Here is a 27,775-nt window from a genome sequence, read left to right as displayed (position 1 = left end):
GTACATGAATGCATCTCTGGGGAGGCAGCTCATAGCTTTCATAAGCTTTTCATAGGAGTTTCTGCCCTCCAAGAAGTTAGAAAACATGTTTGGACTTGAGAAAATTATATTCTCTGTATTAATGAATCACCCTATATATATGAATATCTGTCTCAAGATTTATCTCCTAAAAACGACTTAGTTGAATCCACACCAGGCACACAGTTGTAGAAGAGGCTGCCAAGATAGTGGAACAGGTTGTTATGTAGAACTAGATGTCATATTTTGAAAACAGAAGAATCTTACATGCAATATTCCAGACCTATTTTATTTATAAAAGGTAAACAGAAAAAAGGTTGCATGCAATGTCATTTGTATTATTCAAATACACACATGCATTTTTACTTCAACATTTGTGACCAGCATTACATAAGATCAATGTTTTTGGCTCTACATTAACTTCTCCACCAGGAGGCACATACAAAAGTTAAATATCTTTATAACTTTTAGTTTTGCTTTTTAGAGTAATAGCATTCTAAAATAATTCAGCCACCTTGAATCATACCAAAATGTAAAAAGGGTCTAGATGATTTCATTGTTTTCTGTATATCTGAAATTTTATAATAAAAAACAGTAAGTAGGCTTGTGATATTTTCCAAAACACAGTTTTTATTAACAACGTGCTCTAAATCAGATATTTCTTTCTATACCTCTTGCATGGTCATTAAAAATCTGGTCTCCTAAATAAGGGTTAACAAATAAATATTAGCATAGTAGTTATCTAAGAAATTTTTCCTTGAAAGACTTTACCATATTTGAAAAATAATATAAAATATTCTAAGTAATGCTGAAACAATTGGAACTTTAAAGTCATTTATTCTGCTGGAAATATTCGTATTTTAAACAAAAAAACTAAGATTTTAATTTGTTTCTAGAAGAGCCTAAGTAATATACTAAATAACCATTAGAAGCAACAAAAATGATGGCAGTAATGCGATTAAGAAGGTTTAGTGATCCTAGAAGTTCAGGTAAAATTAGAGTCTATGTTAAAGTCCTTTATAAGAAATTATTTCCTTAATTCAGAAAAAAATCTACCATCTGATGTTAGTATATAAAGCTAAAATATTCTTTTTGCCAGTGCTCTGCTGCAACATATAAATCAAAGAATTGATTAACTGTACTACTGACAACCAGGTCAGCGAACAATTATAACTTAAAAATGACATTTAATTTTGTGGTTGAAAATGGCATTCCATTAAAGTAAAACCAGTCTTTTAAAGAGACTCTAAAAGTGTTCAGAAAAATAAACCTCTACTGGCAATAAACCTGGCTGTATAAATTTAGTTTCAATGGTTAAAATATATTTAAAGTTGTTTAAAGCTCATTTGATTAAACTAAAGTACTATATGTAGGGAAAACAAACAAAATAAAAACCTACTTTAATGGCAGTATCCTAGATGGAAGATTTTAGAACAACAGGTAACTGTTTTTTTTTTTTAAAGCAGAGATAAATCATCATGAAGTCCCATTCTCCAAACAATACCCAAATTCCAACATCGTTTCAATTTCTAAGTAATTTAGTTTCAACCAGAGTTTCTCCTTTTCCTTTTTATCAGTACTCCCATCAGGAGCCTTTTTTAGCTTTTAATCCTAATCAACACTTTATATATATATTCATGCTTTATACACAGAGTAAGATTTTTGCCACAAAGAATCCATTTTCACCAAGAATGGATGGTCTAAATGATGACAGATTTACAGTACTGGAACATCTTTTTAAACAGATGAAGTAGGGAGAAGAAATCGTGTATTTTACTACAGATATGTAGATTATTCCCCAGATAACTTAATGCTCACCTACTAAGCTGTAACAAAATCAGCTTTCCCTGAAGTAGGCAGTTCCCGGTTACCGGGTGACAGTATGGGACCATTAAAAATCGCTATTCTGAGTAATCTTTCTTAATAATCAATTGGAGAAATTATTGTTCTATTCAGTTAAAATGTAAATGAAAAAATTGTAAAAAGTATGTTTTTAGTACACTAATTAAGACCATTAGAAAGACGGAGACTTAGTGTTATTTCACTGTAAAAAAACAAATCAAAAAAGTTTAAACAATGCTTTTTCCCTCAAATAACATACACCATGGTGAACTGCCATACTTCTTTATGTTTAGTTTTTCCCATTTCATAATTTGTACTTTCAATGTTGTGAAATGTTTCTGTCATTCCCTTTCATGTGAAGTTTGTTACCACTGCTTCCTCTGGGACACAGCCGTCCTTCCCGCCGTTTCATGTGAAGTTTGTTACCACTGCTTCCTCTGGGACACAGCCGTCCTTCCCGCCGCCGCACCGGCCATTTCCCTGGCCGCCCACCTAGAGGCTCTAGAAAGGCAGCAGTGTCCACATTCCCATGATCAGTGACTTGTCCCACAATTCCATTCATGTTCAGCTCAAATCTCACTTCTAGCATTCCCATTTTCCATTTCTTTGCCCATTCTTTTCATTATCTCCTTTTAAAAGATGTTGCATGCAGGACAAATAATACACCTGTATGCTTTGCTGTCTGTGTGTGAACTCATTAATAAGATGTGCAGTGACCAATGTACAGCAGAATTTGAGAGAAGTCATGTGACTGGCACTGATCATGAAAAACATGTTATTCACATAGTGGACTGAAGAGCTAGCAGGGAAATTTGTACGTCATGTACTAAATAGTTAATATAGTGTGGTAACTGAAATTTGAGCTTGCTGTTATGAACTGGTATTCTTTAACTAAATCACTGCCATCAAAATTTGTGGATACAGGCAAACTGAGGGCTGCCTATAACTTATGTTCGCATTGACCCAGGCAGGCTTAAAGTGACTGTTGAAACAGCTGATCTAAATTTACAATATTAGTGCACACAGAGTGCATGCTGGGGTGGTTTTCAAATGTCTGTCATTTGGTAATCAACTTTATAATGACAAAATTTTAGAAACAGAGAAAGTACTTTAAAGATCCCATAATATGACAGCACAAACTATCCAGCATGTTTATTATGAATAATTTCCCCTCCTTCGATTTCGATCTGCTCGTACAGCCACTTGCGGTCACAGCGGCATTCCGCCCCACACTTGGTAGAGCCACAGGCGGGACACGCATAGAAACAGCCCAGGCAGTCTTCGTCAAGGCAGTCGCACAGGTCCATGCCACTGAAGATCAGAAGGCCCTGGCTATCGTAGACCTTGCTCTTTGCCGGTATCACTTGTCTGTAACATAAACACAAGGTGAATTACACCTCACCAATACATTATTGTTTGAATATTTAATTGAAAGGAAGGAAATGCAAAAAATTTAAGGAGATAACATTCTGAATTAGGGATGAAGTCCCACCAAACTGGTACATAACTTACCGAAGGCTACTCTACTGTTAATAGTATATGAATTCCATGCTAGAAGAGACCTCACTCTAAAGTGCTGAGACAAATACAAAAAATCTGAATATACCTCTCAAAGTCCATTAAAAACAACCCAGGAAAAGAATAGACAAGAACCCTGTCCAAAAAAGTAAGTGTTTTTCTGTTAAAACTTCCCTTACCTTTAACAAAAGAATGAATGGCTAATAAATAGTGGTACTTTTTTTTGGGCAACCAATCTCTTTATTTTGTGAACACCATTTTATTTTTATTGCAGTATTTTGACTTATTGGTTTTTATACTGCATTTAATCTGCTTTTTGTTCTCTAATAGGCTCTAGCAAATCTGGCCTAAAAATACTTAAATGACTCAACAGAAAACCTTAACAGATAGACAAACAGCACCTGTGAAAAATCCTGAATGATTATACTAACATTTCTTTGTCAATTCATATTTTAGAAATACTCAATTTAAAGTCATATTCTAAACAATTTAGCTTCCTCCTTTATTCTGTTGACTGTACCATAACTATTTAAATTTCATACCTATAAAATTTGTCATAAAATTTACTTTTTAGCTACCACTCATACAGCAGAAATACAATTACATAACATCAATGCTTTTCAAAAAAGTCAATTATTTTAATTCTAAGTATAATGTAATTAAATTATTTTAATTCTCATGCCAAAAAATTATCTTGTTCACTTCATTGATACTTTCTCAGAAACAAATTTTTAGAGGTGAAAAGATGTCTTAATTATTTATGAGGTCCTCAGGTGTTCTCGTCAATTCCGGATGACTCAATGTGAAATATTTACCCAGGAAATTCAAAACCTAAGAAAAAGATAGGGGAACAATAAAGATGTGAAGTGGAAGGTTCACAAATGACTTAAGTAACATACAGCCTACCTGTCTGAACCAGAAGCTGCATTTTTTGTAAGCCTTCTTTTTTCTCTTTTACCAGTTTCTGGAGCAAATTCAGTTTGCTTCCCTGGGTTTGCAAATTGTAATGACTTCAAAGCTTTAGCAGTTCTTCCCTGAATGAAGGTAAACAAATTATCAACTTAAATCTTGACATCAGGTCATAGTACTATATTTCACTTAATTTTAATCTAAATTATTCCTTATCTTGGAAGACAGTCTGGAACTCTCACACACACACATATAAAAAAAGGTTCCAGAACCCAAGTGCAACAAAATCTACACAGGCTTTGACCATATTCAAAATTTATTAATTTACATATAATATTTTCATTATCTAACTTTAATTTCTGGTATATTAGGAGGAGAGGAGGACAGGAATGATGAAAACTAAAATGCTGCCAACGTGGGAGAGAAGTCAGAAAAACTGCTTTATAACCCAATGGCATGTAACTGAGGTTCCTAATAATGATCCTGAGTCTTTAAGAAAAGGTCCTATTATTATTATAGTATATGTTTTCAGAAGTAGAAATATGGTTCCGAGTCCTGAAATGTATTACAAAACTTCCATGGTTAAGAGTTTAAGTCTGTCACTTGGGGAGACAGCCTGATACAGTCCACTCGAGCAGCAGATGAATGAGGTGGAGAAGGCAGCTTAAGTGTCAGCAGCAAGGACCTCGTATGAACTGCAAGATGACACTGGGTTGGAGATGCGCCCGAGGGGAGTGCAAAAGGAAAACTCCACATAAAATCTAAATCTCTAATTATCTTCTAATTTGGCTTAATAATATAATGAAAGATAACACTGAGATAAGTATCCCAGCAGCAAGAATTATCAGTTGGCTACCAGGAGAAATTTGGAGAAGTGATCCTTTGACGTGCTTGTCCTTGTTCTACACCAGAGAGCGCTCTAGGAAATCTTAAGGTGTTCTGATATGGTTCAAGAATCTGAATGGAACCATGGGAACGAGGAAGGGAGTTCTAAAATATTTATCACTTACAATGTAAAAATGTTTGCTTTTTGACCAGAGGGAGTCCTAAAATTAGCTTTAATGGAGCCAAATAGAATTTCAGAGCTAGAAACAAAGAAAACTCACAAGCTTCTCAAAAACCCAAAGAATGGGATAGCACCTAAGGAGAAAGAAAAGTTGAAATAAGAAACGTCACTTCTCTGATGTTCCTTTAAAAGCAGTAATTTTTCAAGTCCTTCACGAAAAGGAAAATTCACCTTGTTGTATATAGACCCTTGCTGGCTGGCATACCTACTGAGTTACTTTAGTGTCAGAAAAAAGCAAAGATAATTAAGTCCTGGCTTTGTCAGTGTTCTAAAAGCCACTCCCCTAATGTTCTAGCACTAAGAGTTACAGCTTGGGAGTCTTGGGTATATTATGTTATTCTGGTACCAAGCCTACTTTCTTTGTCATTTAATCTAGGTATATGCAAATATTTAGAAACACTACTTATTTTCACTTCTCCAACTTTATACTACTGCATGCTAATTAACACAGTGGTACCTTGGTACTTGTGATGAGTGCTGAAACCAATGAGGAACAAAAGATGAAGCATTTTCTCTTGCAGGGTAGTGTTGTAACTCATACAAGTTCTAGCAAGTGCGAGGATCCTAAAACACTTTTTTCCTCATCAAAATGCGACAAGTACAGGGTTTGATGAGTTCTGAAGCCAACGAGTACTGAGGCATGACTGTATAATAGTAATGTAAATATGACTTTCTTATAGTTAAACAAAACCCCATGTTGTAGAAATAACACAGGGGAAAAAATAACTGCTATACATACATCCGAATCAGGTTTTCTTCTCTGCCGGTCTTCAGTATCAACATCCACACTTCCATTGATTATCTGTGTACATTTTGGGCAAAGCTTCCAACCAGGTACAAGCTGTCTGCCAAATTTTGCACTCAGAAAAGTGGCATCATCTAAGTCAATTACATGCAAATTTTTTTTGGCTAGTTTTTTGTGTATGTTAAATGGGTCACAACATGACTTCTGTAAATCCTCAAATCTGTCGATGTAAATTTTTGCATGATGAAAACAAATTGTATTGTTCCCAGAAAGTGTCATTCCGGTTCTAAGTTGAAGTAAAAGCATATCGTTTGATGACAATTCTTGCAAAGTCTTGAAACCTGTGTGGCGAGTGTAGTAGGTTTTATGGCACTCATTTGTGGTACGAAGCTGGACTCCAACTGAACACGGATCCATCATTCTTGATTCTAACAAATTTCCTGTTTAATTCTGTCGAGGGATCTGTCTCTTATAAGTTATGTGCTGATCACCCTAAAGAAAACATTGAAGAGAGTCAGATTTGTGCTGCAAACTTTATTTTGAAAACTGAAAAGGCATTTCATAAAATTCAATGCCTGGCTAAAAGAAACTTTTAGTAAACAAAGAATAGAAAGGTATTTACCAAAAGCCTACAATAAATATTATTATATTTAAACATAAAACATTAGAACCTTTCCCTGTGAAGTTAGAACTACATAATATCTGCTATCACAGCTTCCATTTAACAGCATATTAAAAGATGTAAGAATTGAAAAGAAAGGAACATTACTCAAAGATTAAACATCTATATGGAAAATATTAGAGGTTTCTGCAAACTTTTAGCAAGATAATTCAACAAGGATACTACAAACCCAAAACTTTAAGATACCTTACAAAACATATAAATCTTACAAAAGATATGCAAAACTTTCATAGCAAAAATGATCAAAACAGGCCCTGGCTGGTGTAGCTCAGTGGATTGAGCGCAGGCCTGGGAACCAAGCAACCACGGTTCGAATCCCAGTCAGGGCACATGCCTGGGTTGCAGGCTGGGTCCCAGCAGGGGACACACCAGAGGCAACCATACATTGATATTTCTCTCCCTCTCTCCTTCCTTTCCCCTCTAAAGATAAATAAATTTAAAAAAATCTTTAAAAAAATGATCAAAACAGAAAGGCAAAGAGACACTTTTAATAAATGTAGAAATATATCTTGGAAAGTCTATGGTAAATATGTCAACTCTCCAGGAATTTATCTGTAAATTCAATACTACTCCAATCCAAATCTCATCAAGTACTCTGCCCAGTCCCTCTTGAATTTAGCAAACTGGTTTACATGGAAGAGTAAAGGTTCAAGTAAGCCAAGAGAATCTTGAAGAAAAACAAAGTACGATATTTATTTACTATAAAGCCATCATAATTAAAACTGTGGTATCAGCATAATAGAGACAAATAGATCCATGAGAAGAGTAAGGTGTACGAGACATGGTATTATAAATCAATGGTTATTACACATTAATGGGAGAAGGACGGAATGAAAGATGTTTGGAAAACTGCTTATGTGGAAAAAGGAAGAATGAGATTTCTTTCTCACAAACAAAAGTCAATTCCAGATGGATTAAAGAATTAAACATGAAAAGAAAAATTTGTAGACTTTGTGACACTGGGGTTGAAAAGAATTTCTCAAACAAGAATGCATATATCAAATAAAAAGATGGATACATTTGACCATATGTCAAAATCAAATATTTCTGTATAACTCTAAAGGAGAAAAAAGCCACACATGCAAATGCCTGAAAAAATCCTGACTTCTACAAATCAATTAGAAAATAACAAAAGCATTAGGAAACTAAACACATATAAACAGGCAACTCACCAAAGAGAATAAAATAGACAATACATGCATGCAAAGATGTTGAACACCACAACTGTCAGGAAAATGCAAACTAATACCATTTCTCAAACAATTACTTGGCAAAATTTGAAAAATCTGATGACCTAGCACCGGCTAAAATGTGGCCAATGTTTAGATACTTCTTATACTTTGGTAGGAATGTAAACCACTGCTTTAGAGAGTTTTTGGCAATTCCTCACAAAATGCAGAAGCGTACGTGCCAGCCAGCACCTTGCTGCATGTGCAGTTCCAAGGTCTGTGTTAGGGAAACATGTCCCAAATGAGCACAAGTTATATACAAGGACATTCAGCATTCACTGTTTTTGACAGTGAAAAGCTGGTAATAACCTAACTGTGAAGGACAGGGAACTGTGCGTTATTCAGGGGACTCATAAGGGCGGTTGAAATAAACAGACTGCATGAATTATACTTATCAACGTGGACAAATCTTAAAGAGAATCTAAGTGAAAAAAGCTGAAAAAAACATATCAGTTATGTAAAATTTTATATAAACACATAATATAAATTATTCATGGACAAAACATAAACACATGCTAAAATATATATGAGGGTAACAGATACCAAATTTGTGATGCTTTAAAGGAGGAACTGGTTTTTTGAGTTATAGAAGGTATGGTTGGTGGCATGCACACAACTGTTTTCTTATTTCCCATACTTTCTATTTAAATTTTTCGTAACTAATGTTTTTTAAATACTTTATTTAGCTTTAGAGGGGAGGGGAAGGGAAGGAGAGAGGGAGAGAAACATCAATGTACGGTTGCTTCCCGTGTGTCCCCTGCTGGGAACTAGCCTGCAACCAGGCATGTGCTCTGACTGGGAATTGAACCATGGTTGCTTGGTTCCCAGGCCCAAGCTCAATCCACTAAGCTATGCCATCCAGGGCTTAAATTTTTCATAACTAATGTTTTTCAAAATAAAAACAAAAAGTATTTAATTCTTAAGAGAAAATTCAACAAACAGGAAAAATCTATTTTCAAAGTAGATATGAAAAACTGAAATCTGGTTGGTAGAGAGGCATTAAAAAAATCTAGGAATCTGAAACCTTGGCAAGTGTTTTTATAAGCTTTGTTCCTCATTTAAAAACTGGTTAGAAATACTGATGACACTTTCTTATGTATTTTATGCAGAGAGAAACTATAATCAGTAAAACTAAATACAAAAAGCAGACTCTGGCCTCTTGTAAAAAAAAAAAAAGGTGAGTAAATACACACCTTGATGTTTTAAGTTAAAATACTAAATTTAAAAGCTAAAAAATACAATATAAATTGTTAAAAAGTTATTGGCCATTTTAAGTTAAAAACTTTAAATTGTTTAAAATGGAATATATTTATTTTCTTTTATTTTAACCAACTTTTAATATTTAATTCCCCCAAATAGGTCCTGATTACATCAGACAAAATAGCTTGTATCACACAAATAATTAAATTTTTTTCAAAGAGAAAAGTGGGTTAAGATAAATTAAGAGTGGAAAAAGAATCGAGGTACTACTCTTAATACAAAAAACTATGCTGTTTTGTACCTTAGCAGATACATGACACAAATCTGGCTCTGACTTTTCTTCAGTTAGTGTAAATAAGAAAATTTGTTCAGCACATTATGAAATTGCTAATGCCTAATGCCATTAATGATACAGATTCTTATATTTGTAGGTACCTATCATCACTTTGTAGCACTAATTTATAACAGGATTTTTGGAACATAAGACTAGTTCTTAGTATTCAAAGACTTGGGCTACTCTAACCATACTTGATAGAGAATATCAAATTTGACTCAGAAAACTTATTTTAGAAATTCTATTTGTCCATAGTAATATTTTTACCCAGTAGGGAATTCTTTTCCTTGGCTACTGGGGGCTTCTGTTCCTTTATTTTCCTTTAATCTTGGTTAAAATGACTACATAGTTCACAAGAATTTATTAGTAGACTGTATAAATTGTGCCAGTGAAGTTGAATTCCTATTACATCATTTTTTCTGGTATTTCTTGGACATCTTCCACATCTGTTTAAATTCTTTAATTTTAAGTTACTATGCACTTGGGCTCTTAGCTGGAAAATTTAGAGTTAAAATTGTTTTTTTCTTCAAGTTAGCCATAACCCTATCAGTTTTTGAAAACATTCTCTTCTGGTAAATAGTAGCTTCCAAACATTTGGAGCTTTGAATGTTATACTACAATTTTTGTTGGAGCACCTGAAGGAATTAAACCGATTGCACAATTATACTGTTTTCTAAGCATCCAACCCTTAGGTGTCACTGCGGAATTAGATTTATTTACTACTGCAGTTGCAGGCCTCAGGACCCTGCAATTATCCCCTCCCCATGCCAAATCCCATTTGCAATTCGTTATTATCCCTCTGGTCCTTAAAGGCCAAAGAGAATGAACTGAAGAGGGATTTCAACAAGAGGCTATTTCCAGACCAAGAAAAATGAGCAAAACTCTCCCCATTCTATCGTATTCTGGATGTGACCCAAATCGTACTTTTATCCTGTTAAAAATACTTTTACCTCTTTGTAGAACATAAAGTCTGGGCTTGTGAGCATGCCATTACTTGTTCTAAATGCCACAGTATTCAGGGTAAACTACACTATCCGAAAAGTTCTTTTTACCCTGTTAACATTTATCCTGTTCCCTTTACTTAGACAGCCCTTGGCTTTTTTTCCTATGTAATGCTAACTCATTCTACAAGACAGAGCCAGTGTCTTCACCAAACTGTCTTCACGTACCCAAATACTGTTGTTATAGATCCTCCTTCCTCTGTTCACACAAGGCTTTCGCTGTGATTTGAAAATCTTTATTACTCAGCTGTTGGTAGACAGGAGCTACACGGTGTTATTTTCTGTATTGCCCAAAGCGAAACTAATAACTTCGGGGACTTCCCTTTTCATAGCACTCATCACAAGCTTGCTATTCACGTATTAAGCTCTGCGAGGGCAAGGAAAACACGTGGGTCCCACTTACGGTTGAAACTTCTCCAGCACAAGACACTTAGTAGACTACTTCATGTCTTTTAAATAAATGCAAATTCAGAGGCTGTCAGAATAACACACCAAGAAGGCTGAATCTCCCCACATCAATGTGAGCAGGCCTCAGGATCCTTCAATGATTCCCTCCCCACCCCTGTGGTGGTCACATGCATAAGGCCTGTAGCTCATGGCTCTATAAAAAATGTTTCATGCCGTCAGATACGCCCAATGAGCACCTACTACATTCATGGTACCAGTATAATAAACGAGTACTACCCCGCCTCCTGCTCCAACCAACACCCAGGGCTGGTAAGATTCTGATCACAAAAACAGAAACAAAACAGGCGACATAAACGCCGTATACAGGGCCACAATAGCCTTCACCCTACAAAGTACAAGCCTAAACGAGAGCTTGGAGGGCTCTGGGTCTTCGGAGGACGGACAAGCCGCGTACGCGACAGATGTGCCAGAAACTCAGCGGGGCCCTGACACCAAGGTCCGCGGATGATCTGGGGTCTGGGGCGATGAGACCTGGGGTCGGGGGTAGAGGGTGGTATTACTCCGCAGCGGGGGAGGCCCACCCTCAGCTGAAAATTCCTCTCCCGTTTCTCACCGGCCTCCATAACACGGCCCGGGTGCCGGTCCTATCCAGGGACCCGTCTGCACGCTCCCGCACCTTCCCGCCTAGGGTCACCACGACCCTTTCCACCTTAGCGCGAGGTCCACCGCCGGGTTCGGGAAGAACTCGTAACCATGCACAACAAACTCTGCCGCCGCTCTTCCCGAATCCCCGCACTACCACTGAGGGGACCGCGAGCGCAGCTAGAGCGCCCCGGCACAGCTTCGGCGCGGGACCCGGAAGCACTCCGGACCGAAAAGGGCCGGCGGCTTCCGGGGCGGAAGGGGCGGGGCGGCGATCAGCGGTCAGCGCGGGGGGTTGAGGTGCGGACCCTATGGCTCCCGGCGCGGACTGCGTTTTCCTGTCAGTTCTCTGAGATTAGGGACTTGTTTGGTCCCAGGGGCCGTCCCTACCAAGATACAGGATTGGCGGGCTTGGATTCTCTTCGCAAGTCTCTACGTCTGACCGTGAAGCCAAGTATTTTGCACCCGATCCTTCGAATTCCCGAAGAAGCGAATGAGTTAAAAGAGCCTCAAGAGCAGACCCTTTATTTAAGGCCTCACATTTTATTTAGTTTCTCTTATTCAAGCTACACGTATCCCAAAATGCATCTCTTTTAAACTATAAAAATGGTTCTGTGTATTTAGAATCTTGGAGTGCTCAAGATTAGGCAAAGGGGTCTCAGCCTTCAACCCTTTTCAGGTGGGAGTAGTATGGAAAAGACTCCTCCTCCCCAACTACGCCACAGCTTTTGTTTTTCTTTAACCAGCCAAGTGAAAAAAACAAAAGAGACAGGGAAATACGGCACATGAAGGCCCAAGCTTGCTAGTAATTCTGTATTCACTCAATGTACGTTATTTTCTGCAGAGGGCCTATGGGTTTTGCTACAACTTGCATGCTGCTGCTCACCAAATTACCCCAGTCTTAGAATTGGGGAGTGAAAGGAAGGCAAAACAATAGCTAACCTGCTCCACTCTTTCTTCAGGAGGTCACATGCAATAGTTACTACTTTCCGTAGTTACTTTATGGTTGGCATTTTATTAAGTAATAATGAGGTGAAAGAATAAACTTATCCCCCCCCCCTTCAAAGAGGTCACAGACTAGAGAGAGAAACAAAGGAGTGGAGAGTTAATCACAGTGTGGTGCAATAAATGCCACAAGAAACACAGGGTGAAAGGAGTTACCAAAGCTGGGGGGTTCTGAGAGGAGATTATTGAATTGAGCTGTCATATGGAACACTAACTCGATGGGATGGTGGCCTCCAGTTACACTACTAGGCAAGCTGTCCTAGAGATAATGAAATAGAAAACTCACAGACCATATTAGGATGCTTGAATAACATGGTTTTTTGAATCTATTTGAATACTCAGGGAAAAGCAAGGGGAAAGAATTGGAATTAAGCTGATACATTTAGGATAGGGTGCAAAGAAGTGAAAGGACTTCACCCGAATCAGGAGTTAAGCAGTGTTCATATATTCTGTCACATCAGCCTTTTCCTTTGATGGTATGCTTATGAGGACTAGCATTCAGGTCACAATGAGGAGGCTCACAGGTAGAAAGTGCTTTGAGCCAACAGCACACACCTGTTTTGCTGGACAGGTTCAGGGAAAGGTGCCTGACTACAACCAGAGCTTACTGATGAGCCTGAACAGGCATGGGCTTATTTGCTTGCATTCATTCATTCATTCATTCATTCATTCATTCATTCATTCATTTAGGAGAGAGCACATACGAGCTTATACTAGGTATCGCCTATGGATGGTGAATTTAATGGCAACATAGCTCTCAACCCATAGCTTAGTTTTTCCATCCCCCCACTTTTTTTTTTACTCTAAATGATCCTCTGTTTCATGGTATTTTTATTTTATTTTAGCTTAGGCATGCCTTATAGTTTACTCACTTATGAGTTTATTCATAGAAACACACTTCTATGTTTCACAAAGTACATGCTTACTCATATTCTCTGTATAAAACATCCTAGGAATTTTGCATTTATCTCATGAAGTGAGTCAGTCCGTTTTTCTGACTAATACTTCTTATGACTTTCATCCATCCTTAAGGAAACTAAGAGGAATTCAGCATAGCTGGAGTGGAAAGCTGAAAGAAGTAAGTAGAAGACAGATAATGCCCTTTTTGTGCAATATTAGAGATACTAAATTTTATTCTTAAGTAAACTGTAAAACTGTAAGGTGTGTGGAAAATAGGGAAGGGGTACAGTACTGGGCAGGAGAGCCAGGTGGAATCTCTTGCCTTAATGCAGGTGATTAATAATGATGGCCTCAGTCAACTCAGTGGCTCTAGGATGAGGTGATCCCCTTCCCCTTCCTTAGACATTTGCTAATGTCTGGAAATATTTTTTTGTTTTTGCAGCCAGGGGTTGCTACTGATATCTAGTGGTGTGAGGTCAGGGAAAATGCTAAATATCCTACAATGTGCGAGACAACCCCTCACAAAAAGAATGATCTGGTTCAACATTTCAGTAGTGCCAAGATTGATATACCTCAAACTAAGGGAATTAAGACAACATAGAGAAGATAGAAGTTAAACAAGTGGATTTAGTAATGGATTAGATACAAATGTGAAGAAGAAGGAGCAAATGATTTTAGGGTACTTGCTTTTGGGAGGACAAAAGGGTTAAGGAGAATAGAGACAAGGAATTAAATGTTGGATATGCTAAGTCTAAGACGTCTGAATGAAGATACACAGTGCAAAGTTGGAAAGAAGAGGCAGACAATGAGAAGAATTAGAGCTAAACATCAGAGTTTTGGTAAATATTAGCACTAGATCAGAATCCTTACAGATAAGCTTCAATATTGCATTTTTGGCAAGCAATTTGGTGATTTTGCAGCATGATAAAATTTAAGAACAATAGATTAGGTCTCAGAGAAGTCTGAAAAGGAGCACACAGCGAGGTAGACAGAAAACAAGGGAAGGAGAGAGTTGAAAGCAGGGTTCTGTTGGTATAAGATGTTGCTATAGAACAGTGCTGGCCATTTGATGTGTGATGAGAGTCCTATATGTATCTGTAAATGGTAAATTTTCTAGTACCAGTATTAGGTAAAAAGAAATGGGTGAAATTAATTTTATAAATATATTTTGTTTAACCCTCTATATCTAAAACATTATTATTTTATCATGTAATATAGAATTATAAATAAAGTATGTTTTATTCCCTTTTCATACTAAATCTTAGAAATCTGGTGTGCATTTTATATCCATAGTACCTCTCAATTTCAGGTACTGAGTACCTATGTGTGGTCAGTAGCCACCATATTGGGTAGCATAATTGTATAAGGTCAAATAAGAAAAGAACTAAAATGTATCCTTTAGTTATTAGCCATGAGGTATTTGTAGATGGTGTGGTAAGAGCTCTTTCAGTGAAGTGGGGTGTAGAAGCCAGAATATACCCAGTTAAAAAGTGGGAAATTAGAGATAACAGGTACCACAGAACATTTTCAAGAAGCTTTACTTTTATTGCTTTTTTTGGTACTTTTGAATAAGAATTTAAGATCAGACAATGCAATTCAGGCCAATTAATTTGGGCTTCTGCTTCTGCAGATTGCTTTCTTACTGAAAAACAACTATGTTCAGATATTGGACAACAGGCAGAACAGAATTATGATTGCAGATGGAAGAGAAACAAACAAGGTAAATCCTTTACTGACCCCAGCCAGTGTTCAGCCACAGAGCAGGGAGGGGAACCTAAACAGAGACGAGCGGCTTCACTGAATGAAGGAGACAGAGGTGGGCATTCAGGGAAGCTGATGGGCTGGTATCAGAGAGGAGGAGGTGACACAGAGTCCTGGAGGTCTGCTCAGGTTGTACCTTTCCCCTTGTACCTTTGGATGAGTATTGATCTTTGCAGTGGAAGGGTGAAGCACCATGAGGTCTGAGAAAGAACCGCCAAAAAGTAGTGGTCCAAACAGTTTCCGATGCTGAGAATAGTTTGTGTTCCCATCAGCCAGAGCACAGAGATCTTGTAATAAGCACTTCGTCCCTGCCAGTCAAGATCAGAACAGCTGGAGCCTGGCCGGTGCACAGTCTCTTCCCCACCCTGCGCCTTACATCTCTCCATTTCTCCCTCACGCTCTCCTGGTCCTCCAAGCCTCTCTGTGTCGTCTCTCCTCTTAGACTAGTTTGGTCTTCCTGACAGCACGCTAGCTGAAAGGTAGCTGGACTTATTACATGGCGGCTCAGGGCTTCCAGTGCTTATGTTCCAGCAAGCAAGGTGAAATCGACTTTGTTTTTTGTGACTTACCCTCTGAAGTCATGTATTGTCACTTCCACCTGTTCTGTTGGTTATGCGTGAGTCACTGAGCTTGGCCCAGACCCAAGGAGAGAGAATATAGCTTCCGCTTCTTGTGGGAAAAGTATTAAAAAATGTAGATATGTTTTAAAAATGCTTAAAAGGGCATATTCTAGTATCACCTCTAATAACTGCCATAGTTTCAAAATAGTGATGAGTATAAATGGTATTTTGAGATATCTGTAACAATTGTAACTTGATACAAAAAAATCTGTGATTTCTATTAGTGATAAGGTAATGGGTACTGTAGACAGTTGTTAATACCACAACAGAGCTGATAGCTACTGCTAATAATACTATAATTTATTGCCTATATTGTAAGTAGATGAATTGCTCAATTTCAGTTAGAGGTTGGGGAAATAAAGAGATAATTATAACGAGGGGCATAAAAGAGCAACATTTAGGGCCTATATGAAGTCAGAGAGCATGAATATGTTAGAGACATAAATCTATGATGTGAAAATTCCAATTTCTATTCTAGTATATAGGTGTTCTTGTAAGGGACCAGTGAAGTCAGACAACTGGATGAATTCAAAGTAGAATTGTCAGGTGCATCAGAAGGACAGGGACAGCAGAGTTTCGAATTTTGTCAAGGAAATGACTGGATGGTATGAATTATGAAAGAAGACACCACGTTTGGTTTTACTATAGTATTCCCACAGCTTACGAATGTTAGTTGGGGAAAGGAATGGTTACAGTTATAAATGTCTGGAAACAAATAAGAGAAAGCTGATTGGCTATGAGCATGTGAGGAGAACTTGGGCTCTCAAAATCAAAACAGAGGGTGAAAGCAGCGATCATATTGAAAGAATAAAGAGTTGTGGTCAGAGAGTCGAACTGAAGTTTAAAACAACAGCTGCTAGTGCGGTTCCCTGTGAGGCTACGTCTTGGCCCCACTTAAAAGGCACTCGGTGATGTCCAAAGGAGCTGAGAATTAGGAAGACTGGGGACATCAGCATGGAATGGGTCCCAAGTTTGGGATGAGATGGCGTGGTGCTCTGAAAGGGGACATGGGAAATGAAGGAGGATGGATTCTTAGTAGTTGTTTTTTTCTTTTCGTAAGCTTTCATGTTGAATTTTAATATGTCACAGAAAAGTATACAAGTCTTAAGTCTATAGGTTGTTGAATTTTTATCTCTGTATGGTCACTACCCTGCTCCAGAAACTCCCAGTATCCCAGAGGCCTTATTTATACTGCCCTCCAGTTATTGTCACCTGTCAACAAAGGTAACCACTATTCTAACTTCTTTCACCATAGACTAATTTTGCCTGTTTTTGAAATTTGGATTTGTACTATGTATACTGATTCGTGTCTGACTTCTCATGCTTGACATTAAGTCTGTGAGGTCCATCATGTTGTGTGTAGCAGTAGTTTGTCGTCATTGCCAAATTGTATTTCTGTCACATGAAAGTGACAATATTTTCTTTTATCTGTTTCGCAGTGGATGGACATTGGGTTGATTTCATTTGTGGCTTTTACAAATAATGCTGCTGTGAACATTGCGGTGCACATATATTCACACGTACTGGGTGTATAGGGGATGGTGGAACTGTTGGGTCACAGGCAATGTGTGAGCAGTTTGAGTAGATGCTACCAAAGAGTTTCCCCAAGTGGTTGCATCAGCTTACACTCCTTCCGACACCAATGTATACTCCTACCTGCGCTCACCAGCCCTTGGGATTATCAGTTGTTAGTGATGGTTTTAATTTTTGTTATTCTGGAGGATGCATAAGTAATTGTTTTCTAAAGCTAAATTGCTTCAGTGTATCCCTTGTGTACAAAACAGAATTCTAACTAAGTGGAATTCTGTTTGGGCTCTGGAATTGAATTAGAAGCCTGGTTCAAGTCTTGGCTCAGCCGCTTACTAGTGGGATAACCTATGGATGTTACTTTAATTCTCTACATGTCCAATCTCTTCTATAAAACAGGGATAATATCATCTGCCTTGCAGTGCTGTTGTGGGGACTAAATGAATGTGTGTGTGGATAACATGCATATACACTTATATATGTTTGTGTGTGTGTATCAGTATAATGCCACGTTTTGCCCTGTACAATGCACATCCACATTTTTGGGCCAAGCTTGCAGGAAAAAAAATCTTTCACTTCAATTTTTAATTTAATTATTTATTTAGTTATATTTAGATGCTTGCTTTTGGTATTATGAAGGAATTTGAGCATTTATTTTTGAACATATTATAGTACTAGAGATTTTAAGTAACAGACAATTACAAAACACAAGAACAGATACAAGGTCATTTCAGGTACTACCCATGTATTATTTTTCCCTCAAAAGTTTGGGCAAAAAAGTCCACATTACACAGGGCAAAATATGGTATGTAATATATTATAGTAACCAGCTTAGGTCCAAGATGGAAGCTAAGCCCCATGTTAAGAAATCAAAATTCAAGTAAGTTTCTATGTTTGCTCTTCCAGAAAAGGCCCAGAACCAATCAGTGCTTGACTGCTCAGCAAGTTCCCGAACTAGCCTCCAAAACTTCCTTTTGCTCTGTATAAGGAAAATAACCCTGCTTTAACCAATTAGCAAATGCCTACTATGGCTTTCCTGTTCTTGTTGCCTTCTGTCTGTAAAAGACTTTCATTTTGTACAGCTCTTTGGAACTCCTTTCTATCTGCTAGATTGTTTACTGCCTGATTCATGAATTGCTGAATAAAGCCAGTGAGAGCTTTAAAATGTACTCAGTTGAATTTTGTTATTTAGCATACATATATATTAACGACTGTTATTGAGAACTTAGCTATATGCCAGGCATTGTACATTATGCTAGATTATATGAGGGGGGGGCCTACAAAAAACTGGAATTATCTTCTGGAGGGCAGGCCCCTTGGTGAGTGTTTTAGGAACTCATCTGTATGAGTGTGTTAGCTGGCATTATTGCGAGAGGCTGCATTTGGCTTCAGTTACATTTTCTGAAGATTCATTTTAACACTTTTGGAGCATCATGAACACTTAAGCAGCTCCCTGGTTTGCGGCTGCTGCATTACAGTGTCCAACCTTTCTGTTGCATAATTTCAGAGGCTGATGAAATTCACTTTCAAAAACAGTAATCCTGCCTAACCAATATAAAAATAACAGTTAGTAAAGGTTGCACAACCAATAAGTAATGGAGAAAGCCAAGACTCACACCTAGGTCTTCCAATTCCAATTCAAAATGCAGCTCTCCCCCATGCTCTCAGGCTGCATCTCAGTCTGTCAGTAAGAATCATATTCTCAGAAAACCAGAAAATATTATAGACACCTCTCTATTGAATTACTCTCCTGGAAAATTAGGAGTCAGGACATTAATATCCACATGTTTTGTCTTTCCAATATTAGCCATTATTGGCGATAGGAAGAGAAGGTACTGATGGCTTTGGTGGAGATGCTTTGCCTTGAGGGCACTTATTTATATGGATACTATGAGCACTTCTAAGTATTTTTGGGATTCCCTGAGAGAAGCCCCACTTGGGCCTTTACACAGACTTTGAAGAGCAGTACTGCCAAAAAGCCAGCAGGGGGAGAGCGGAGCCTTGTTTTTGCTAGTTTTCACCAAGCTTCCCTTTACCCGGTTTTACCTTTTATTCATTGCTGCCCCCTGACTGACGCCCCCCATATTTGATGTATTCCTTAACAGTAGTGAGTAAAATGCTACCCTTTCCTGTACTTTTGGTGAGGGCAGAAAATGTTTTTATCAACGATTTGGAGTTTTATTTAACTTACTGGTCAATAGACTATCAAATGAGCTGGATTCAGAAAGTTCTTAAGTATGGTTAGGAGTTTATTTGTGTAGCTTTCACATGCTTTCTTCCTCCATAATAGGTTAATTTAGTAATTTTAAATATATATAATCAAATTATATAGATTCTTTTACTTCTAATTATTTCAGAGAAGTAATAATGTACTAAGGTTTGGAATGATCTGAGTCACTTGATTTTGACTTGAAAGAGGATAAATATACTGCTGACTACAAAGGAAGTTTGAAATAATAACTTTTTATAGCTAGAGATTTAGAAATAAAATCCATGTGAAAGTTAATTGAAGTAATCAGTTCCTCATTTTCCTATAAAACTTCAAAACATTTACATATTCTTTATGGCTTTGTTTGTTTTTGTTTCCTCAGAGTTTGGGGTATAAAGCTGAATATACTACACTCTTGTCCTCAAAGACGTCACAAGACACTCGCATTAAAACAGATTATTGAAAAGTTTACTGGAAGTATCAGACAATTAGACGTATCCACAGGGCAGCAGTGCACAGAACGCAGGCATCCAGCCCACAGTGGGTGTGGAGTACCGGCTGGAGGAGGGCTGCCTGAGCTAAGTCATAAAGGTTGAGTAGGAATGTATTCCACTCAAGATATTTCTAGTCTGCCCTGAGTTCTTTCCTCAGCTTTTGTAGGTGCTTCTGTCCCCCATCCCTATGATCATGGCAAGAGCAGACACCTGAAACGTGCTAGGGTAATCAGTGTTCCTCCTAGGTGGGGTTTCCTTTTTTTAGATCTGCATTGTTATTTTTTCAGGTATGCAGCATAGTGGTTAGACACTTATGTAGCTTATAAAATGATCATTCTGATAATTATAGCACCCACATAGTGCCATACATTGTTATTGTAATATTATTGGCTGTATTTCCTATGCTGTACTTGACATTCCTGTGACTATTTTGTAGTTACCAATTTGAAATTCATTAAAAAAAATACTATCATTTTTCGCTACCTTTGTATTTGGTTGGGGGGGCTGGTTGTGGCATGTGAAACGGTGACTTGATGGGGGGTCCCTTTATGAAAAGGGGGAAGGTGAAGAGGAAGGCGGGAAAGGAGAAATTGCATCCCTGGGAAAAAAAAAAAAGAAAAAGAATAAAAAAAAATAAAGACAGAGGGAGGGGGGGGGGTTGGGTTGGGGGGGGGGGGGGGGAGGGGGGTGGGTGGGGAAATTTTCTATTTTAATTTAATTAAAAGATTTTATTTATTTTTAGAGAGAGAAGAAGGGAAGGAGAAAGAAAGGGAAACATCAATGTGTGGTTGCCTCTCATGTGTCCCCTACAGGGGTGGCCTAGTTTCATTTTTTTCACGTTCTGTCCAGTTTTTCCAACACCATTTATTGAACAGACTGTCTTTACTGCATTGTATATTCTTGCCTTCTTTGTCATATATTAATTGACAATGTAGACTTGGGCTTGTTTCTGGGCTTTCTATTCTGTTCCATTGATCCATGTATTTTTTTTTTTGTGCCAGTACCATGCTGTTTTGACTATTGTAGCTACAAAGTATAGTTTGTTATGAGGTAGCATAACACTTCCAACTCTGTTCTTTCTCAAGATTGCTGTGGCCTCTCTAGGTTTTTTTTTTTATATATATGGGACACAACAAAGCTTGAGAACTGTCAACTACTTGTTTTCTGCTGTTTGGTGGGGGGAAAACAATAATAACAATGGTTTTAAGTTACGTTGACATACACAGAGAGAAGCAGAGGCAAGCTGTGGAGGAACCCATTCTTCAGGCATTCAAGCCATTCAAGCCTCTAGTTCTAATGTTGTCTATAATAGATATGCAGTTACTTCTTTGCCTTTCTGTTCCATGAGACACCTCATTATCCTTACAGTAAATTTCTATTTTTTCCCAAGTTAGTTTGAGCTGGCTTCCTTTTCAGCCACAAGAATCCCAGCTGTTAATAGTTACTTATGCAGAGAGCAGGTGAAGGAAGTTTAAAGGGCCAGAGGACCAAAGACATAGAAACATAAAAATATGGCATATATAGAGAAATACAAGTAGTTCAGTGTTGTTGAAACATAAAATGAGAGAGAGAGAGAGAAAGAGAGAGCTGAAAGATGAGGAGGGAGATCTCTCATTTTAAGGAGTTCGACTTACCCTGAAAGCAATGAAGAATCTTAGAATGGTTCATACAGTGAGTGACATAGTCAGATTTGTGGTTTTAGACAGAACACTCTGGCAGGAGTTCTGTCAGTACTTCTCTCATCTCTGGGTTTATAGTGTGTCGTTTTCTCATCCAGTACCCTAGGAGGAAGGGATGGGACATTTGAAATAAAATTTAAAGATTCAGTTCTTCATGTCAGGTAGCCACATATACGTGATCAGTAATTTATCAGACAGCATGTGCATAAAACATTTCCATTATTGCAGAAAGGTCTGTTGGACAGCAGTGATCTAGGTAATCTGAGGGTCTGTTTATGTCATCTGGCTTTTTTTTTGTCTTATTTCTTGGTATACCTTGTCATCTTTAATTAAGTAATGGATATTGTACATGAAAAATTTGCTTATGTTCCAGATGCTTCTATCTTCTTTGAGAAAGGGGCTCACCCCATTCTCTGTCAAGAAGCTAGGGTGGGGGGTCAGATCACCTTAATTTGATCAGCAACCGAGTTGCCATAAATTATCTTTGTTGTAATTTTATTAAGACAAATGTAAAACTGCTTTGTTCAGACTCTTGGGATCTAGCTTTCCAAGGGTCTACCCTTGGGTAGTTTATTGGGGTCTCTTCTTATTGCTGGGTCATATGCTCTTACATTTGTCTCCCTGGCACTGTCAGTCCATTGAAAACTCTGCTTTGCTTTTAAGAGGCTGTCCACCTAGATTCTGAGCGTCTTGCTTTGTGTGTCTTAACAATTGGGCTCGATGTCAGGTTTGACTCTCTCCCTATCTGTGATGCCTTCCTGACTCTGGTCTCTACTTTTTTTTTTTTTTCTGTTCTGTACAATTACCAGAAGCTGTTTCAGCTATGTTTCCTCTTAGGAACAACACAGATTCTTCACCTTTTAGCTCCAGCTAAGAATCAAGAAATTCCCAAAGGGGAGGAGCCCTTCTCACTCACCTTTCTCTGCTTTACTTCTGTTTAGGATCTTGGCCCTTTAAGTCCTGGCTGCCTCAGTAGCTCTCAATGTTTTCAAACAGATATTTTTAAAAAATCTTTTTTCCTAGTTTTTTTGATATGAAAATTTATTGGTTTGCTTCAAGTTATGCTATTATAGCTGAAAATAGAATCCCTTCTATTTCACCTGCATTCATGGTTAATTCTGATGTAAACTCTACCAAATTGGCAGGAGAGTCACTTTATTATAAACAATATTTCCTTGTAGTTATAGCTCTTTCTTGGCATCAATATGACTGTTGTGGTGCTTGTGTCTAGAAGCCTTTAATAAAATATTGGAAAAATTCATATGATTTGATGAGGATTTTATTTTATTTTTATTTTCGGCAAACTTCTGAGAGCTATATTAACAAGTACCATTTATTAACCACCTAAGAAATGCCCTATTGTTAGTTATATATTGCTTCTGATATTAATAATCATTCTGCAACACATTTATTATTATTCCAATTTTACTGATAAGATCCCCAGGACCCAGAATGGTAAAAACGACTTCTCCTCAGCAAATCCAGGTCTGACTGAGTTTAAAATCTTCAGTGTTGTATTGCATGGTTCTTGAGAAGGTGGTAAAGTTTAGGAAGACTCTGTTCTTCACATCTCCTCACACTTAGCAGCAGTCATTTGCTGTAATCTAATTTAGCCCTTGTAGCTTATATCCAAAAGAAATAAAAATAGAAATAGTGACAAATAGGCCATGTTTACTATACTAAAAGGCTCCAAAATCATTTTAATGAGTTAAGCGTAGCAGGATTAGTAGTAGTCTAGTAACCACTAGCATGTTCTCCGCTTCAGGCCATTTAGCTGCCTGGGCCTAGATAGTAATGTCACAGATGAGTACACTTTTCATTAAGTAAATTAGCAATACCATAGCATTCATTATCCATAGTAGTTATTTTAAGCTTGGGGTACCATGCAGTGCTAAGTAGAAGATGCTGGGCATTATCTATTTATTATCTTACCTGCTGTCTGGGAAGAAAGTTTCTTGAACCCACACTGAAAAGTAGACAGGACTTGAAAACTTTTTCCCCCAGCATCTTGCTTAAGTACAGGTTCTGAACTATCCATTGCTTGTCTTCTTACTCCCTAGCCTTCTTCTTCAGTGCTCTACATATTAACCCCATTCTTTGTGATGTTTATTCTAATCTGAAATAGAATGGTGGGAAATTAAATTATGACTGTGGATACCATGCAGTTCCTAAGTCAGATGTTAGCAAAGTGATAGTTGAGGAATTATTCTAATTCATTCGGAAATGGAGGGTTTGTTTTGGACTGTTACTCTGTCTAGAAACATTTAGAAAAAGGCAAGTCTAGATATTACAAGAAAGAAGCTAATCTTATGAATGGCTTGTTACAAGCATATTCATAGTTCGGAGAATGATGTTAAACGTATCTTTTCTGTGACCTTGGGTTACCTTTTAGTCCTAACAGTACAGTTGGGTACCAAGAAATATTTTCTTGTTCAGTCTGTCCTTTTATTGCCTCTGTTCTGTTTCCTCCTACCTCCAGTGGAGTTCTTGTAAATTTTGTTGCCCCAGGAAATGTATTTTAAGACTCTGTGTTTGAATGACAATGGTGAATCCCTATTTTCTTAAATGGACCACCTATAAGGCAAACACATTTTTTAAGAGTCATAAGTCAGTATTAGAGCATTAACTTAGCTGAACTTTTATGGAAGAAGGTCCTCTATGCATTCAAAATAAGAGAAGAAAATGATGGAGTAAAGGATAAAGATGTCCCTATGCTCTAGGATTGTTAATAAAGTAGGATGACGTGACTAATAGGAGATTTTAAGATGTGTTTTCCTTTTTACATAATAAATATGTAGTGCTCTATAACTCTAGGGATAGTGCTAATTCATTTGTGTTTATTAATCATGTACTCTCTACCAGGCCCTAGGCTGGGCACAACTAGTTATGTATCCGGTAAATAATAAAGGTGTGTTTTCTGCCTTGGTACTTATACAGTCTAGTTGGGAAGACAGAGAACAAACGTTAAAACAGTGATAAGTCCAACAAAGAAAAAGTAAGAGGATTTGGTTATAGGGAATATGAGGAGTGTGAATGTATTCATGCATTGATTGTATATAAAAATAGAAGTCATCAACATATAGATGTCATTTAAAGCTTTAGATATCTATAAGTCAAGAAGGGAAAGAGGTTGCTGAGATAAGAAGAGATTCTTGGATTACCCCCTGAGGGACTCACTTTTTTGTGGGGGGACACATTCTGAATGAGGCTAAATCTAGCCCTACCTGCTAAGATTGCCTGAAAGTTCATTATCAGGCATTTTATTTCACAGACTCTTTTCCAATTGCTTGGCTTTTTCAAGAACCCTGGGGACTTACAAGGTCCTCAAAGGCCAACACAACAGTCTACTCAAGGTTAATCACTCTAGTGTGTGGTTCATTTCCACGGTATCAAGTTTAACCAGAGGGACCCTCACTTAGACTTCTAGGAGTGGAACACTTCTTACCTAATTATAGCCTTCTACAGCCTTTCACTGCAGGCAGTTTAGGCGGGATCAACCCTGACACCCATGGCAGATTTGCAGTCCTAGAGAATCAGCAACCAAGAGCCCGCCAGGTCACACTCCATAGAGCTCCATTCTTTGCTCTTTTCCAAAGCTTCTTTAATTCTCTAAATGGACCTAGACCTCTTTTAGGGGCTGTCTTCAAGGTAGTGGTTTTCTGCCTGGTAACCCCTTCTTCCGGCTTTAAAACCCAATATGATTATTTATTTTCCCTTAGAACTTATATGCAGAGTCCAGGCCTTGGAAATCTAGGCCCGACTATACCTCCTTCCTCCTTTCTTCCTTATGAGGATAAATGTAGAGTAACCAGAAAAAAATGATCATTTCAACAGATTATTCTGTCACTTTAAACAGCAGAATATACTTAACAAACTTTAAGAGAAAAAAATATACGATTCCCTACTGGTTGGGATAGAAACTGGTGCAGTATTTCTGGAAATTAAACTAATAGTATAAGTATGAAACAGCAGTCACATTTCTGGGTATATATCACACAGAAATTTCCCTACATGTGCATCAATAAGGCTATTCATCACTGTTGGAATTCAGAGGCAACGTCAGTGGTCGTCACTAAGGGAATGGATAAGTAAATCCTATTTATGTAATTGTGTCATCTGTAAGTAAGGACAGTATATTTCTTTTTTGCAGTTGTTTTCTTACCTAATGGCACTGGCTAGAACAATTAATTTATCATTACATTGCATAGAAAATGACTCAGAGAAACTGATCTTAGAGGCAGCATGCTTTTTATTCTCCATTAAGAATTATGTAGTGGTAGGGTCTTTTGGTAAAAGTTTTATATCAGGTTGTATGTCTTTCTATTCCTAGTTTTCTAGGAGTCTTTGTTCTGCACAGATGTTAGTTTTTGTCCAATTCATTTAGGGCATTAGTTGAGATAATTGTATGATTGTTCTCTTTTACTATGTTAATATGATGAGTTATATTGATTGATTTAAAAATGTTAAACCAATTTTGCACTCCTACGATAAATCTCAGTTTAGCTACGATATCCTTTTTTTCTACATTGATGTGTTCCATTTATTAATATTTTGTTAACTTTGGCATGTATATTCTTGAGAGTTTTTGGTCAGCATTTTTGTCCTCTTGTAATGTGTTTTGGTATCAGGGTTATTTGGTGTCATGAAATGACTTGGGGAGTGTTCTCTCTTCTATTTCCTAGGATAGCTTGTGTAAGACTGATGTTATATCATCCTAAATATTTAATGGAATTCTCCATATGGGTGAAACAGAAAATGAGACCACCATTTTCCTTGGAGGAAGGTTTCTAATTACAATTTAAATTTCCCCAGCATGGATGGAACTGGAGAGCATTATGCTAAGTGAAATAAGCCAGGCAGTAAGGGACAAATACCATATGATCTCACCTTTAACTGGAACATAATCAACAAAAGAAAAAAGCAAACAAAGTATAACCAGAGACATTGAAATTAAGAACAATCTAACAATAGCCAGAGGAGAGAGGGGAGGAGACAGTGGGGAGAAGGGTTTTCAGGAACTACTATAAAGGACGCTTCCACAAAACCAAGGGGGAGGGCAGAAGCAAGGGAGGGAGGTGAGTTTGGCTGGAGTGGGGGGGAGGGGTGGGCAGAAAATGCAGACAACTGTAATTGAACAACAATAAAGTAATTGAAAAAATAAAAATAAACAAAAAATTCATGCCTAAAAAATTAGGGTAATATAAATAGCCTCTGGGACCTTTAAGCATTCCAATATTCTCATCACAGGGGTGCCAGAAGGTAGGAAGAAAGAGCAAGAAACTGGAAAAATATCTGAAAAACCAGTGAAAGTAAACTTCTAATTTGGTGAAGGAAATAGACATGCAAGTCCAGGAAGCACATAGATCCCAGTTATGATGGATGCAAGGAGTCCCACTCCAAGACACACAGCATTGTTAAAAGACCAAAGGCTAACAAAGACAACAAAGGGGGAGGATTGAATGTGGGAGGTGGGTGGTGGGTAGGGCAGAGGAGAATGATGGGGGAGATATGGGCATGACTGTAATTGAACAATAGTAAGATAAAATGAAGCCATGGGAGAATAAAAAAATAAATTTCCTTAATAGATACCAGTTTGTTCAGATTTCATTTTTCTTCTGTATTGGTTTTGGAATTTGTGCTGATGAATTTGTTCATTTTATCTCAGTGTGGATAAATTACTTTTGATACTAAAAAACATTGCTTATTTTTCTGGTAGGAAAAACCAAGACATGTCCTGCAGTAATTAAGTTGGAAGGCTATTAGAGGAAGCAAAGGAAAATAGACTGAAGTGTGTGGCCTTTCTGGGGTTTCTGTTGAATGTCTTGGGTTTTCATAGGTCTGTCTGGCCACAGTTCAAACATTTCCTGTAGCTGTTCAGCTTATAGCACCCTGATGTTTGCTTTTTCATTGTAGTTGCTCTTTGACCAGTCATATGGCATCTTAGAATTTAGCTCAGACTCTTGGGTCGGACATAGATTTCTGGCAT

The 27,775-nt window shown here is 37.6% G+C and overlaps 2 protein-coding genes across 4 annotated transcripts in view; one reads left to right on the top strand and one right to left on the bottom strand.

Moving 5' to 3' along the window:
- KCNA4 (potassium voltage-gated channel subfamily A member 4) overlaps positions 1–27,775 on the top strand; it is a 300,918-nt gene that overhangs the window by 67,034 nt on the left and 206,109 nt on the right. The gene's annotated exons all lie outside the window — the stretch shown is intronic.
- On the bottom strand, positions 287–11,805 carry ARL14EP (ADP ribosylation factor like GTPase 14 effector protein). 3 transcript variants are annotated; one of them, XM_037126654.2, is made up of 4 exons: positions 11,566–11,805; positions 6,093–6,590; positions 4,285–4,412; positions 287–3,228 (listed from the first exon to the last, which is right to left on the bottom strand). In XM_037126654.2, the coding sequence occupies exons 2-4, from the start codon at positions 6,516–6,518 to the stop codon at positions 3,000–3,002; spliced, it is 783 nt and encodes a 260-aa protein (XP_036982549.1). In that variant the 5' UTR covers positions 6,519–6,590; positions 11,566–11,805; the 3' UTR covers positions 287–2,999. The 3 variants fall into 3 exon arrangements, with proteins under 3 accessions (XP_036982549.1, XP_036982551.1, XP_053529075.1); XM_037126656.2 differs by having other exon boundaries at positions 11,662–11,805; XM_053673100.1 differs by lacking the exon at positions 11,566–11,805 and adding an exon at positions 10,713–10,763.

This window comes from Artibeus jamaicensis, unplaced genomic scaffold, assembly GCF_021234435.1.
Source record: "Artibeus jamaicensis isolate MK-2021 breed Jamaican fruit bat unplaced genomic scaffold, CSHL_Jam_final contig_797, whole genome shotgun sequence".
NCBI lineage: Eukaryota > Metazoa > Chordata > Mammalia > Chiroptera > Phyllostomidae > Artibeus > Artibeus jamaicensis.
The sequence above is the reverse complement of the archived record's forward strand: the minus strand, read 5'-3'. Positions and strand labels throughout refer to the sequence as shown.